This window comes from Micromys minutus (genome assembly GCF_963924665.1).
Source record: "Micromys minutus genome assembly, chromosome: 7".
Classification (NCBI taxonomy): Eukaryota; Metazoa; Chordata; class Mammalia; order Rodentia; family Muridae; genus Micromys; species Micromys minutus.
Window position 1 is genome coordinate 61479580 of NC_137976.1, and position 16640 is coordinate 61496219.

Genomic DNA, 16640 nt, shown 5'->3' on the forward strand with positions numbered 1-16640 from the left:
TCTGTCTCTCTTCTCTCCTTTTACAGACTGAGTTTTGTAGACATGCAAACCTCAGGAGCACGTTTGTTCTCTGACAAGAGCTTTTGTGAGGACTGGTAAGATGACCCAGTAGGCCAAGCGCTTACAACACAAACCTGGCAGCCTGGTTCAGTCTCTGGAACAAACTTGTCCTTGGACCTCAAAGAGTACCATGGAGTTTGTTAGGCCTTCCCTCAGATACGCACAGTAGTAATCAATTGTAATTTTGTGGTTATGTTGGACCTGTGAGAAAGCAGGTGTGCTTAGCTTCTAATACTGTGGACGTCTCAATCTTACCTTACCTGCTGTTCACACTTTCTTTAATGATCTGCATAAGGTTTTGTGATTTTCTTACATACCTGTTGTTGAGTTTATTCCCAGACACTTGTGGCAAATTCTCCTGTAAATGCCCCTTTAGAAAGTCATTGACTGTGTCTGTTTCCATGTTGATTTTATCCTGACGGTCTTGCTAGTGCTCTTGATAGTGATTTCATTTTGAATTCTTTGGGACGTTCTGTGTGCAGAGTCCTCTCATGACTAACGACAGGGAAGTAGTGTGGCTTTTCTTTTGGATTATCTAGCTGACTGGGACCTTTATGTCAGCCTTGAATGGTGGTGGTGACGATGGTTTTGGTCTCACTGGCAGTTTCATTGGGGAGCCTTTCCGTAGCTCCCCCAACTCACCATGTTCAGCTGAGTCTGGGCTCTGCAGCAAAGCACAGGTTCTCCTGAGCCAGATGCCCTACTTCTGTTGACCTTTGGCCTCTAGTTTTCTACTCCAGTTTCCTTTGAGTGTCCTTCCAGTTTGACAGACCCTGAATCCTCTCACAGATTCCAGCAGCAGCGCTCCGTTCAGTATCACCACCTGCTTACCGCCATGTGTCAGATCTGAGTTCTTTAGTATGGGGCAGTAGGATGCTTCTGTGATCTTAGTCCTTTTTTGTGTGTGTGCGTGTGTGTGTGTGTGTGTGTGTGTGTTCTTACAATCTCTCTCCTGCACCATGTTTTTTATGATTGTGTCTCTGACATCATCTTAGCCGCTCTACCGTAGTGGCTGAACTGTTAAGGTGTCTCCATTATCATGTCCCTGTCCCCTTTCTTACGGAAATCTTACTCCAGACTTTTAGAGCTCTTTTTTTCTAGATAAATTTCTCTTTCTGGGAACACGGTCGTCTGAACTCGTGTGTGTTTTGTTTAGGATTTCTCCAGTGACGATTCCAAGCTAGAGTATAATGTGGATGCTGCAAATGGCATTGTCATGGAAGGGTATCTATTCAAACGCGCCAGCAACGCCTTCAAAACGTGGAACAGGTAATGGATTTGCAGCAGCAGTCTTGATGCTGACATGCTTGCCACTTTCAGCCTTCCCTTGTAATTACCAGCTGATCTCCTCCAGAACTAGCTAAACTTTGCAAAATGGCCAGGTGAAAGATGAAAACACAAACTTTTAGATTTGAAACTTAAGGCTTAAGGGAGAAAACTACTCCGTACAATGCTTGGGCTGGAATGACTGAAGTGTCACTCATCTTTTATTAAGAATTATATATTAAGAATTGCTGACCGGGTGGTGTGGTGCCAGCGATGCATGCCTCCCAGCACGAGGGAGGCAGAGGCAGGTGGGTCTCTGAGTTCCAGGACGCCAGAGCTACACAGAGAAACCTGTTTTGAAGAAAAAAAAAAAAAAAGAAAAAAAAAAGAAAGAAAGAAAGAAAGAGGGGTAGGGGAGAAAGAGAAAGAAAGAAGGAAAAGACTTTACCTGTGAGTCTGAAACCCAGACAGCCCGGACCTTTTGGTTCCAGCCTTTATAATATATCTTAACATAGAGCATGCTAAGTCATGGCAACCGCTGTTTCATTATTGTAAATGTGAGGGCTAGTGAAGGTTTTGAGTTTTTGCTGAATTTTTGTAAAATATAAAACCTCTGGATTCTTACAAGAATGGAATTATAGCCAGGTGTCATGAGAGACACCTGTAAATCCATCAGGAGGTGAAGGCAGAAAAATTTTGAGTTTATAGCTAGCCTGGGTTGCATAGTAAGATCTTGTATCTAAAATTGCAAAATGAAACAAAAAGAATATCTAAAATATTTTACTGTATTAATATGATAAGTGAAATAATTCCATACCAAATAGCATTGAAAGGTTGTTTGGCATAGGATCATCCTTCTGAATGTTAGTGTTTGATCTGTTGCTCAAGGAAGCCTTTTCTTTTTGTTTAGATAGTAAAAAAGGATAATTTTGTAGTAGTGGAGAGGAATGGAAAAGGCTGTTCTGTAAGACAGACATTCCCAACGTTAGGAGGGTCTTCTCAATGAGTCCATTTGGTGCAATGCATTCCATTCCCCTAGGGTCTCGGTGCTTTACTGAATGGGTCTGGCTGCTCCTGTTTAGGTTTCTTAGTATTGACACTCAGAAACATCCAGTGACATTTCTAAATGTCAGGGGTTTGTTGAGCATTTCTCTAGTGTTTGATATTGTAGAAAATGTAACTGGTATTATTAGAAATATTTTATCTTTTTCTGAGAGTTATTATACACTGGAAACAATAATGATATTTTATCATTAAGCCTCTGAGTTATGTAGAACATAACATAGACATGGGCACTTAAAGACCAGCTGTAGTGATATGTTATTAATAATGCTTCTAGTTAGTATATTGTGAAGATGAAAACTTAAATTGTGTTTTATGAACTACAATGTAAAACAAAGTCATTTTAAGTCCTTTCTGACAAATTTTGTAGTTAGCATAGGAAACTGGAAACAGCTAGTGTGCAGTAAAATTTTAAAGATTATTTAGAATATTTAAAAATATTATTTATTATTATATTATAGATCTATAGTATAATTTAGAATTGAAACTTAACCTTCAGACTTACAAACTACCTCCTTAAAGTGCAAGAAAATGAAAATACAATCAATCCCTTGGAACTTAACCATTATATTAAGAAGAGAAATAACTTTCCTTGGACCACTTCAGTGAGGTGTGATCTCAGACTCCATACTGAAGCACACTGAGTCTTTTTTTTTTTTAAGATTTATTTTATGTATGAGTACACTGTAGTTGTCTTCAGACACACCAGAAGAGGGCATTAGAGCCATCAGGTGGTTGCTGGGATTTGAACTCAGGACCTCTGGAAGAGCAGTCAGTGAGTGCTCTTAACCACTCCAGCCCGCACAGTGAGTCTTAGTGGAGAATTCCATTGCTGCTCAGAGTACCGGAATAAAATCAATAGCAGATCAGATGTGGACCTTATGATTTTTTTATTATTTGTCTTAGGAGCCATATAAACTGGCATTAATACTAAAACAAAGGCAACATCACATAGAGAGGAGCTGAAATCTAGCTGCAGATCCCTGTTGTAGGTGTGCCAGATCTCTTCCCTTTCATCTGCAGGAAGGAGGCTGCTGCTCAGAGGTGCTGCCTGTGACCCTTAGGATCGGACTATGGAGGGGCTGTGTTTCAATAGAAGAGCTATGTGGCTGAGATCTGGAGACAGGAAGCCCACGATTAGGAAAGGGGCTCTTGTTTTGTTTGGGACAGACTTAGTGCAGGACACTGGCACCTTGCACAAGCCATGTCCTCAGTGATGCAGTCACCCAGCACACGGGCCCCACCACCCTTCCTGGAATCACACTCACTGTGAGCCAGATCTAGCACGAAACCTTTGGGGGTCAGAAAATGCAGAATATAGCAGAAGGGAAGTAAGTAAAGGGGAGAAGGGAGAGCAGTAATTCTTTATCAGTGAGAGCTTCCCATGGTGTTAGTAATGTTAAAAATTGCAAAATCATTTGCATTTCTTAAATGAGGCTTTTCAAAAGCAATCTAATCTCAGAAAGTGCCAGTAATTTTCTTTTGTCCATATTTGGTTTGGTGTCTTCCCTAGTTTTTCATCTAATTTATTGTAATACATTCTACTGCTCTGAGTAAGTAAGACTTTATATTCCTTAACACTAAAAACATCTCGGCAGCTGCCTCTGCAGATACTAAGCTTTTCCACTCACAACTTAAGTATTTTTCAAAAATATTGTTTGATTGGTTTCAAGGTAAGTTCCCTTTTTTTGTAGCTACCCTAAGGCACAATCATATCATGGTGCATTTGATCTTATCTATAATTTTATGAAGTTAGGTTATATTTTCAACATCAGCTATTAAGGATCTGCATCCTGAGGGATGTGTAATTGGGAATTCCTAAATAGTGAAAGACGCCTTTCTCATGCTTTATAACTTAAGCTGTGCTTTAAAAGCAGTGTCTAGTACTGTACAGTGTAGCATGCTGCTTTTGTTCTCTGTGTGATCTTACGCTACAGACTCGCCCAACCAAGAGTCAGAATTCTGGGATAAAACAACTCTGTACAGAACATGTAACGATTATTTTAAAAAATGCAGTGGTACTATTTTAATTATCATTTACATTATAATAACAATTGTAAGTAAATCTAGGGGTGACTGAGCCGATGTACACTTACTGTCTTCGTTAATCAGGAGGCCCAGGTGGGAAAATCACCCGAGTCCAGAAGAGGGCAGCACAGAAAGAGTCTTTGTGTCACACACACACACACACACACACACACACACACACACACACACACACTCACACACACACACACACACTCACACACACACACACGGGCTCTCTCTCCCTCTCTCCCCCTCCCCTTCTCCCCCTTCCTTTCATCTGTGTCTCCCTTCCACACTCAGACTCACACATTATGATTCTCTGCAGATGCTGCATTATATCGTAGAGAACTTAAGCATCTGCAGGTTTGGATATGTGTGATTGGGTCCCAGAACCAAGTGCTACACTAGCACCAAGGGGTGGCTTTATTCTTCTGTGAAGCATTAAGGTCTGCCACAATGAGGAATTTCGAGATAGGGTTTCTCTGTGTAGTCCTTGCTGGCCTGGAACTCACTCTAGACCAGGAGACCAGGCTAGCCTTAAAAACTCAGAGATCCTTCTGTCTCTGCCTCCTGAGTACTGGGATCAAAGGCAGGAACCACAAGGTCTGACAAACTGAACTTTCTTCGAAGTCATTGTTTTCCGGTATGGCAGTGACAACTGAGATTTTAAACAGTGGAATCTATGTTTTTCTTTTGCTTTTCATAATGACTTTGGAAAAGAATAACAAGGAAAATAATTGAAACAGAACTTAGCACTAAGGCTGATAAAGAAGCAGACTCCCATGTTGGACCAAAAAATATAACTTGGAGCATAAAGTGTGTTCTACAAAGTTTAAAGCAGGATGTTCTCTAGAGTCCTGATGCAGGCAGGAATGAGAAGAATGTGCACACACTAAAGATGAGAAGTCCCAGCTCCTGGGAAGGGGGAGGTAGGAGAATTGTGGGGACAAGGTTAGCCCAGGCCTGTCTCTACCTTCCTACTCTTCACCCTTCCCTAAAGCAATCAGAGAATCATGTGTCTGGGGCCTTAGAGTCTTTGTTATCATTTGATGGGGATGGGTGTGGGCATTTTATGATCACTGAAATTCTTAATTAGTAACCCGCTTTCCTTCTAAAAAGTCTGCTTAGGCTTCTGTAGATGGACATGTAGCGATCCCTCTTCCTTTCCAGGCACAGCATATTCATGTGCGGCACAATGCTGTTTGTTTTCTAGTTATGACCGTAGAGGTAGAAAACCATAATAGATGGATAAGGTAGTAATATAATAATTCAAATGTTTTCAGAGTATTTCTATTTCTTAAGGATTGAAACACTAAACTGCACATATTTATATCAGGTAAACCAAGCACATGGATACCTTTGACTGCATTGTTAGATTATTAGCTAAGCTCGTTTCTTTAATTTTTGTCTTATTTTTGTATCATGCTGGTCCTTTGCTTATTTGCACATTTGCGTTTTCTTTCTTTTACACCTTTCCCTTTTGTTTTAACCCTGCCCCATTTTTTCACATGACAGGAAAAAGCCAGATCACATCAGGTACCAAATAGCTTCCTGCCCTTCCTCTTCTTACCCAGTTTCTTCTATGAGCACGAGAAAGTGCCTAATTAACCCGCGGTCAGTTGGATTACCTGCAATGGATAAAACCATCTCTTCATACGCCAAATTGGAAAGAAAATATGAGTATTTATTTGAGGAAGAGAATTACACCTTTTAATCGCCTGTGTCCTCAGTTGATTTGAAGTAGGAACAGCTGATGTGCTTACAGTTACCCACATAGATGCAGACCCAGTGGTCAGAACACACTATGGCTTGGTTCTGTTTGTTTTTTATGAGGGACATAAAGTAGCAAACTGTGAGGAGTCCTGAGGTAGCCACTAATTATGCTGAGTTTGTTGTCACTGCCTAGGTTTTCTTTGTCTTCACTTTCTTTGACTGTGAAAACAGCAAATAGAATTGAAAATAAAGCATTGCGTTAGGCCTGCATATTGGATTACATGTTTATCCATCTAGCACCTGTGTATATGTATATGAACTCCTGATTTATATCATTTTAGTTATAAAGCTTCTTTTAATGATACTTTTGATATTAAGATCAAACATGGTAAAATATATTTGATTCTTACAAATATATTTTTTTCCTTTTGACCCAAATTTTGTCACTTAGAAGTTTTCCCTGGTAGGTAATAGTATTTAATTTTTTAAAAATAAATGTAACATGTTAGTCTAAATTACACTAAATTACTTCAGTTTGAGATAGATACAAAATGTCTCTTACTTTCTTACATAGGAAGTTAGAAGCTGTCGTACGTTGAGCTTCCCTTTTATTTAATCTTGTAGACTGTACTGTTTCAGCATGGTGGTTTCCAAAACTTGTCTCTTAGCTCTAGTTGCTCTTTTTGTAGTACCCATTGCTTCAAGGGCTAAGTATTTGTATGTATATGCAATTCACAGGCTATGAATTTTTTACCACACTTGCTCTTTCTTGAAATATTGAGTCACTAGGATTATTTTATAGGAACACTTAAAACCTTTATTCCAGGAGTTGGAGGGAGAGTTCAGTCAGTAAAATGCTTGCCTTGCAAATATGAGGGGCCTGAGTTTGATCTCCTACAACCCACATGCAAATGCCACATTTAGTCTGTGCTCATGATCCCAGGACTGGAGAGAGAAAGAGATAAACCCCAGGACTTGATGGCCAGCGGGTGGAGCCCAGTTTGTGAGCACAAGAGATACTGTCTCAAGGACTCCATGTGCATGTGCATACATATGCATGCACACCAGAGCACATGCCTACTCTGTCCAGATACCCACGTTATATGTATAGATCACATCAACTGAATGCCCTTTTGTTACCTAGCTGGAGTTCAGCTTGGTGCCGGATGTGTGTTTTCTGTGGTGGTAGAAGGAAGATTGTGTCAGACAGACACATCTTTGTAATTCATTCTTCTCTACCTAGGATATATTATGTTTTCTTTAAGGAGGTCATAAATAAAGATAACTTTGAATTGTCTTTTCTAAGAGTGTTACAAAACCTGATGCTATAAGAATGATATCCAGAAGCACATAAACGTTAGGGAAACTAAGCATCAGAGATACATATGTTCCACAAAGTTAATAATTGAAGGGATAGTTCCTGGTGGAACAGAGACAACTTTATCTAGCTTATTATTAATTATTATTACTATTTCTAGGGAATACTTCCCTAATATGGACAAGGCCAAAAGAAAAATTTATTTTGTAGCCCTCAGAAGCATGAAAAGTTGACATGGTTATGTGGACTTCATCCCATTGTTCAATAAAACTCGTTTTCCCCAATCCATGAAATAGGACTCCTATGATATACAGTCTATACATTATTATTGACGTAGTTCACCTTCCTCAAGTGAGTTTTAAGAACCAAACTTTAACCAGATCAAGAGATTGTTTCCATTGCATGTCATCCGTGTGGCAGGCTGCACCATCTGGTCTGTATGTAGGAGTTCTCTAACGTCTCTAACCCATCTGTCCCCGTGCAAGACCCTGGAAGTTCTCCCTTTTCTGGTCTGTTGATTTGCGTTCAGCGGCACCCCACTTTGTTTTATTTAGATGCTTATTTAGCAAAACTCTCATTTAATGAAAAGGTTTGTTATGTCTTCAAGTGGCAAGAAAACCTACTCCACCTGTACAAGGCTGAAAAATGGCCAAGGTGTCTTTTGGTCTCCCCAGCTTTGGAGAAATGACCAAAAATTTGAAAATAGAAAATGAAAACACCTAAATACAATTTCTAGTAATTTGTATTAGTATCAATGAAAAGGTAGAATCTCTGTCTGCTAATAGATTAATAACTAATTAAAAATCATCTCATATGAAACTAATTTAAGAATAACCACTCAGATATGTTCACTTTCCATGCTTGGTGAGTTTTGCTTCCTTTATGAATGGCTTTTGACTGTGATTTTTTTTTTTTTTTTGGTATGTCTTTAGTTCCTTTTATTACTTTAATAAATTAGTGAATATGGCTTACATTGTCTAGCTTTTTTTCTGAAGAACATTGTGAGCAAATTGTTTTCCCAATAACTTTATAGTAATGAGGAGAGACATTTAGGAAGTTGGGATTGTATGTGGTGACATTATTTTCCTGAGAAGTACTTCTAAATAAAGTTTGTGATCATCTTCTCTTTCATACAGTTCAAAGTGATTAGTCTCTTGTTTTGCTGATCAAATCAAACATTTGATGAATTTCTGAAGGTTTGAAAATAAATCGCCATTTATCTTAATGTCTTACTTTTATAAATGGACATTTTATTTACAGTGTTAAGTTTTCTGTATCTTAAATGTTGATGCTTGAGGAAAAAGATTTTAATTATTTTGAACACCTCAAAAATAAAACTGTAGGTTTGAACTTTAAAAATAGTTATATGGTCTTAGCAGGAAAAAAAAATGGAAGCTTTTGTAAAGATATAAAGTTATGACATAAAATGAACCAAAACAGCAAGTCTCTCTCCCTAACCTGTGACTTTAAGATGTGTGTTCCGAGTGTTGACACCTCAGTCATGAAAGCAAAGAGGTGCACTTCTCCAAACGTCCCCAGCTCAGAATAACCACACGTGTGTGACCTTTACTGTGTCCTCTCTCTAGACGCTGGTTCTCCATACAGAACAATCAGCTGGTTTACCAGAAAAAGTTTAAGGTAGGTGCTTTGTTAAGCAATAAAGCAGAATGGTGGTGAGTTCTCTCTCTCTCTCTCTCTCTCTCTCTCTCTCTCCCTCCCTCCCTCCCTCCCTCCACCCCGCCTCTCTCTCTTCTGTGAATCCATATGCAAAACTCCAAAAAAACCAATATGAAATTGCTGCTTCAAAATGGTTTTACATTTGGGTTTATGTAACAAGTGGAATGGGAACTGGTGACCCTTGAACTTTCAAGGCATAGTGATTTGAATTCTAGATTCTTTTTGGAAAAAAAAGATTCATTTTCACCTGTGTGTACATTATATCTGACTGCAAGTTTGTATGTGTGACTGCAGTGCCTCCAGAGACACCCGATTGTTATTTTAAGGCACAGTCTGCTCTTGCAGCCCTGCAGGCCTGGAACTCCGCTTACACTGGGCTGGCCTCACTCACAGAAATCTGGCAGCCTCTACCTCCGGAGTGCAGGATTAAGGCCTGCATCACTGAGCCCTCATCATCATCATTGTCACTGTTGATTATGTGTACGTATGGACCTCTGCGATGCGATGTGTCTGGCATGTGAAGGTGCTCACCAGGACCTGTGGTGTTTGACCCCCTGGCCTGGCAGTCAGCTGCCATGAGCCCCGTGAATGACTCTGGTCCTCTGCGAGCAGCCGGCACCCTTCACAGCGGGGCCGGTTCTTCAGTCCTCTAATTATGAATTCTTTTTCAAACTTTTTTTTATTTTGGCTTCTTTGAATGTATATGGGTATTTTGCCTGCAGGTATGTCTTTGTACCATGTACACAGTGCTCACAAAGGCCAGAAGTAGCCCTCAGATCCTCTAAACTAGATTTATAGATGCTGAAAATCAACCTGGATCCTCTGAAAGAGCATCTAGTGCTTCTAATTGCTGGGACATCTCTCCACCCCTTTTTATTAGAATTTTATTTTTATTCTTAATTATGACATGTATTTGTGTCTTGAGTGTAGATTTGTACACTTTGTGCAGTCCTATGGAAGTCAGAAGAGAGCATCAGGGCTGCTGGAATTGAAGTGAATGTGTAGTTGTGAGCAGCCTGAACCAAACTCCTGTCTGCTCCAAAAGCAGTGTGCACCCTTAACCACTGAGCTATCTTTCCAGCTCCAATTCTGAAGTTTCAGTTCCTAGACTTGAGCTGCTTTGTGTTGCAAGATTATTACCTGTATTTTACTAATCCCGTTGGTTAGTTGTGCGACACAGGTAACCTGACATGCAATAGTCTTTAGTACACATTATCTAAGGTTATGTGGTGGTAGTATAGAACACCTTAAAGTGACATACCTCAAGATGTAATCTGTTAGAAAGGTAAACAGGAACCCTGCACTGTTGCTGCTGAGCTTGTGTGTGTTGGCTTGAGCTTTCTTTCGAGGTAAGGGATGTTATCTACTGGACAGCTTGTGAGAACGCTTGACACTGGAAATAAAGAAGCGTTTGTTAGTTGATAGCTTACTTTTCACATAGTTAGCCCTGCAGTGGTACTGTGGACCAGAGACGTCAGGTACCCACTACTTGTGAGATGTCTGCAGTAATCATAGGCTCTTGTCAACCTTGTAGTTTCCATTGGTGTTTTCTTCTGATTTTTGTATTAGTATTTTATTTAGAAAATGATGAAATGTTTTATCTTTCTTGTAAGAATTTTAAGAAGAATGTACCAATATCCTGTTTCTCTTTGGGCTATTGAAAACACGATTCATGAAAGGTTTCTCCTTGGGGGAGAACGTATCTTTTCTGTCTGAGTGGGACTCCACGGTGTAGTGGGCATGAGTGGGTGGAGGACCGACAGGGAGAGGCCTAAGTACTTACTAAGTGCTAGCTGTCGGCAGTCCTTTCTGTAAATGATTGCCCGGAATGTACATACAGCTGTTTGATAAGACAGGTTAAATGAACAATGCAGTGGTCTCCATTAGCTGTATATCTTCTATACGTAGTGATAATATGATAAAAGAGAGATCCTTTAAGGAGGCCGATTCCTGGAGCCTGTTTGAAGTTGTGGTTGCTGCTGGTGCTGAAGGCTGAGCCGGTAACCTGGGTCTGCCTCTTTGCTGCAGGACAGCCCCACGGTGGTGGTGGAAGACCTCAGGCTCTGCACAGTGAAGCACTGTGAAGACATTGAGCGGCGCTTCTGCTTTGAGGTCGTCTCTCCAACAAAGTAAGATGTCGCAAGGACTTGAAAACTGTTCTTATGTCTCTGTAGTTTGTCCCAAAGATTTTTCCAAACTTAAGAACTCCAATTTATAATTTCAGTGTAATAGAATTAATGTATTAAAAATAACTTCAGATGTTATATATATATAACAAACATAGATGTTATATCCAAGTATTTATATGACTTCATGTATGGTATTCTTTGAAATCTGCAGATTACTTATTTACTTAGTGAGTTGTGAGCATGTTAGGCAAGCACCTATTGCAGAGCTCTAACCTTCCTGCAAACATTCATGTGCCCTTATAAAAACTTGGTACGTTTTATTGTTTGTATCTTGATGATAGTAAGACTTGAACTTGTCATTCTCCTGACTCAACCTCCTGAGTATCTGAGATTACAAGTCTGTGGCACCAAGCCTGGTCCATGTGAAACTTTTGTGATATTAAATTGGTTTGAAAGTTTATGACAGATGGAAAATTTACCTCATTTTTTAAAAGGGATGTTCTGCTTACATTGTGGGGATAGAGGGGAAGAAGGAGGGAGAAAATATCAGAGAACACACACATACACACACAAACACACAAGCACAGTGCATGTGTATGCACACACACCCTTTGAGAGGGTTTCCTTATACAGTCCAGTCTGACTTCATAAGCTCAGGCAGGCATGGAACTCAGCGTTCCCAGTGTCTGAGATATGGAATTACAGGGTATGCCACTGTATTTGAATCATTTAGAATTTTCAAGTTTTGGGATAGGTAATTTGTTTTTAAGAGATTTTTTTTTGTACTTTAATTTTGTCACAATCCTATTTGCCCAAAAGATATGAATGATGAAACCCTTCTTCCAACTAAAATTACTTTTTGCTAAAAATTATTACCTTTTTGCTAATATATATATATACACTAATGGGCAGCTGGAGAGGTAGCTCATCGGTTAAGAGGACTAGCCGCTCTTCCCAAGGACAGGGTTCACTTTGAAGAACACACACTGGTGGCATTTCTGGCCATGACTGCAGGCCTGGGGTCACATACACAGTGGTGCACAGACTTACATCCAGGCAAAACACTAATACACACAAATTCCTCTTTTTTAAATGTGCTGAATAGCATAGTGAGAAAGAAGTGTGTGGATTTTTCCCCTTCTGATTTATTGCCTGACAAAATTGTACTGTTTCCTTTTAGAAGTTGTATGCTCCAGGCAGATTCCGAAAAGCTTCGCCAGGCCTGGATTAAGGCTGTTCAGACCAGTATTGCAACTGCTTATAGAGAGAAGGGCGATGAATCAGAGGTTAGTAGAGGTGTCGTCAGTATTATGGGATGTATTGCTGAATGTTTTAAGTCTCACTTGTAATGTATGGGTAGGGCATCCTTTTTATGGAGCATGATTCTATAAATTGAGACGTTTTAAATTTTTAGATTTTGGTTCTGTTTATCTTTCTAATGCCCCCTTCTTTCCCTACCCCACCTTCCCCATTGCTTTCATTCTCTCTTATTCTTTCTTTCTTGACAGTTCATGTAGCCCAGGCTGGCTTGGGACTCACTGTGTAGCTGAAGGTGACCTTGAATTTGTGATCCTCCGGCTTGTGCCTCCTGAGGGTGGGATTACAGGCATTTATGCTGTGTTTGAGATCAGTTTCTGGGAGTTGTGTGTGCTAGGCAAGCGTTCTTCTAACTGAACTGTATCACCAGCCCTGACCTACTGTTTTCTTTTGGCATCTAAATATGTCTTTATTTTAATATTTGAATGTGCATCCCAGATTGGCATAAAGTGTTCCCATGCTAGTGTTTTTTCTCCTGAATATTTTGATATTTTTTGTCAATAATAAATGCTTTGTGAGTTTATTTTTTTTAATTTTAAATCAACACTAAATCAAAAGCATGAATAAAGCCTGGAGAAATGGACCCTTTCTTGTGTGGTTAGGTTTGGGCTGAGGCATAAACTTAGTGACAGATAGATACAGGGATGTTTAAAAGTTATCATGGGCAAGCCTGGGGCTCCCAGTAGATCAAACTAGAGACTTCCTAAGCAGGCATTGATGGAACAATTTGTTCTAAGCCAGTGCTTCTCAACCTTCCTACTGCCAAGACCCTTTAACACAGTTCCTTGTATAATTGTGACCCCCAAACCATAAAATTGTTTTTGCTGCTACTTTATTTAACTGTAATTTGATCCACTTGGACTTGAGCTTTGTACAGGGCGATGAGAATGGATTGATTTGCATTCTTCTATACACACCAAGAAAACTGTTTCCATGTTATGTTCTGTTCTACATGTACTTTATGCTTATGGTTTAATGCATACTATCAAACTTCTGAAAAAATTAAGTACTGACAAAAATATATTCATATAGTGTTATGCCAAAATGCCTTTAAAAATCTACACATGCGTCTCTCTTTTTTAAAAAATGAAGTTGTAAGAGGAAAAAAAAATAAGATTTGCATTCTTCTACATGCTGACTGAAAGTTGGACCAGCACCATTTGTTGAAAATGTTACCTTTTTTCCACTGGATGGTTTTAGCTCCTTTGACAAAGATCAAGTGACCATTGGTGTGTGGGTTCATTTCTGGATCTTCAATTTTATTCTGTTCATCTACCTTCCTGTCTCTGTACCAATACCATGCAGTTTTTTTGTTTTGTTTTGTTTTTTAAATCATGATTGCTCTGTAATACAGTTTGAGGTCAGGGATGGTGATTCTCCCAGAAGTTCTTTTATTGTTGAGAATAGTTTTCCCTCTCCTGGGCTTTTTGTTATTCCAAATGAATTTGTAAATTGCTCTTTTTAGCTCAATGAAGAATTGAGTTGGAATTTTGATGGGGATTGCATTGAATCTGTAGATTGCTTTCAGCAAGATAGACATTTTTACTGTATTAATCCTGCTAATCCATGATCATGGGAGATCTTTCTGTCTTCTGAGATCTTCTCCAATTCCTTTTTTCAGAGACTTGAAATTCTTGTCATACAGATATTTACTTGCTTGGTTAGAGTCAAGTATTTTATATTATTTGTGACTATTGTGAAGGGTGTCGTTTCCCTAATTTCTTTCTTAGCCTGTTTATCCTTTGAGTAGAAGAAGGCTACTGATTTGTTTGAGTTAATTTTATATCCAACCGCTTTGCTGAAGTTGTTTTTCAGTTGTAGGAGTTCTTTGGTGGAATTTAACTTGCAACTTTCTTACATAGTCATTTTTTTAATGTTGTTTCTTCATATTTTTCTCCTTATTGAATTAAAAGCTTGAGAACTTTTTTCAGTATTTTTCAGAAACTGAGGCATTTGAGATTTCATGTTCTCTAGAACAGAGTTTTTTTTTTTGTCTTTACATTTGTTTGATAGTTTGGCTAGGTATAGAAATTTTAGGTTGGAAACAGTTATTCTTAAGAAACAGCATTATGGCTGGGTAGTGGTCCTTTAGTTCCAGCTCTCGGGAGACAGAGGCAAGCAGATCTCTGTGAGTTCAAGGCTAGCCCGGTCTACAGGGGTGGGGGAGTTAGTTTCAGGACAGCCTGCTCTACGTAGAGAAACCCTGTTTTTTCAAGGGGTGGGGCCGAGGGAGAAGTGACATGTTGCTGCTTCTGCTTTTTTGTGTTTTAGTTTCCAGGGTTGCTTTTCTTATTACTGATTTCCTATTTCTTTTCTTCAATTCTCTTTCTGGAATTTCTGAACTGGTATTATTATCTTTTCTTGAATGTTGCTAATCTGCTAGAATCTATTTAATTTTCCTGAATTCCTTTTTGGTTCATTGCTTATTGAATCTGTTATTTTCTCATGATGGCAGTGCTGGAAGTGTAATTGAACCTTCATTCACATTTGCTAAATCCATCCATGCCTAAACTGTTAAATAGTGTTGAGGTCCAGGTATCACTATTTTTATTTATTTTGTCCTTTAAAATAATCTTTCTCTTATTTTTTTAGAAATTCTGTACATTTTCACAATGTACATACTGATCGTATTCACCGACCAGTACTTCCTCCAGTCCTCCAGTGTCTCCCGCTCCATTCTCTCCTCTCTTTTAACGTTTTTGTTGTTAATAATTCTGAGTTCATGTACGCTGCTCGTATGAATGTGGGTGTGCAGCTAACTCCTGAGGCATGAGCAACAGCACACCATGAGGCACATCCTCAAAGGGAGTAGCTCTTCCTTCCCTCAGCAGCCTCTGGGATGGGTGGGGCCGCGTAGTCTCACCTGTCCTTCTTGTGAGGATTTTGATTGGCTTGACCTTGATGTGTCTTCTGCAAGTAACCACAGTTGCCATGAGGTGATGCATTCAACGACCATGCTGTGTCCAAATACGAGTGTTTCATAGTTCTCCTCCCTGTCTGCCCTCATGGATGACAGGTGAGACCACAAGGCCTCACCCCTTCCAGAGGCTGCTGAGGGAAAAACTACTGTCCTTTGAGGATGTGGCTCATGGTGTGTTGTTGCTCTTCTTCCCCGAGCCTTGAATCACATGAGCCCACCGCAGTTGGGCACTCAAAGTTGTTTATATTCTGCACTCTGATCAGTTGTGGGTCTCTGCATTAACTACTGCTCGGTGCAAAAGGAAACTTATCTGACCAAGTTGAGAGTGGTACAACCATGAGTACAGGCATAGGGATTTAGAGCGCAGCGTGACAGTGTGACAGTCTGGCCATGTAGGGCACAGGAAGGATGGGTTCTCCCACAGCCTATAAGCTTCTGACCAAGTGTTCAGTGCCAAGCGTGAAATCCCTTCTGTAGAACAGACCTGAGATTCACACAGAGGGTAGCTGGATGCCATTATTGTCCCTGGCTGGTATAACATGCAGGGCCCCGTGCTGGGTAAGGCTGCTGATGTTTCTTCTCTCCTCATCAGCTTCTGGCATTCTGTAAGGCAGCTAGCAAGGAGAGAGTCTCCTGGCCAGTGTTCTGCATCCAAAGTGAGTGGTGTCTTCAGCAACCTACTCTAGTCACTGTGGGCAAACAAGAGCAGTGGCCACAGCCCCGTGGTTCTTGGGGTGACTCCGGGCCTCTCTGACTCATAGGGAGGTATTCTGAGTCATAAATTCAAAACAAAACAAAACCCAAAAATCCTTTTCCTTAGGTAATCCTGTAAACAGGTTAAGAATTATTTTATAAAAGGCTTTTCTTGGCTTTTTTTGTAATATGCTAACCATTGTAAGTAGAGAGTACTCTGAATACATAGTTAAGACTTAAGTTTGGACTCTGTGTTGAGTAACAGGGTCTTTTCCCAAAAGAAAAATTACTGATCTCTTCCACAGGCACAGGGGTAAGCGGGAGAAGTGGGTCTGGGGTCTTAGCACTGAGCATGCGTGTGTTCCCGTCGTCGCCTGCCTTTGATCGCTCAGATGACCCCCATCTGCCAACTCTGTCACCTCTGGACAAAGAGCACCACTCATTTCTAGTTATGTGT

At 40.0% G+C, this 16640-nt stretch overlaps 1 protein-coding gene across 3 annotated transcripts in view; it reads left to right on the plus strand.

Annotated features, from left to right (window-relative positions):
* Window positions 1–16640, plus strand: part of ACAP2 (ArfGAP with coiled-coil, ankyrin repeat and PH domains 2) — a gene marked incomplete at its 3' end in the record, with an annotated part of 105360 nt that overhangs the window by 68555 nt on the left and 20165 nt on the right. For 2 of the 3 annotated variants that reach the window (XM_080918656.1, XM_080918657.1), the window contains exons 10-14: window positions 1217–1329; window positions 5932–5952; window positions 9034–9085; window positions 11153–11253; window positions 12434–12539. In XM_080918656.1, the coding sequence (XP_080774782.1) occupies window positions 1217–1329; window positions 5932–5952; window positions 9034–9085; window positions 11153–11253; window positions 12434–12539 (393 nt within the window). The remainder of the gene's footprint in view (window positions 1–1216; window positions 1330–5931; window positions 5953–9033; window positions 9086–11152; window positions 11254–12433; window positions 12540–16640) is intronic. The other variant, XM_080918658.1, reaches the window with a different exon arrangement.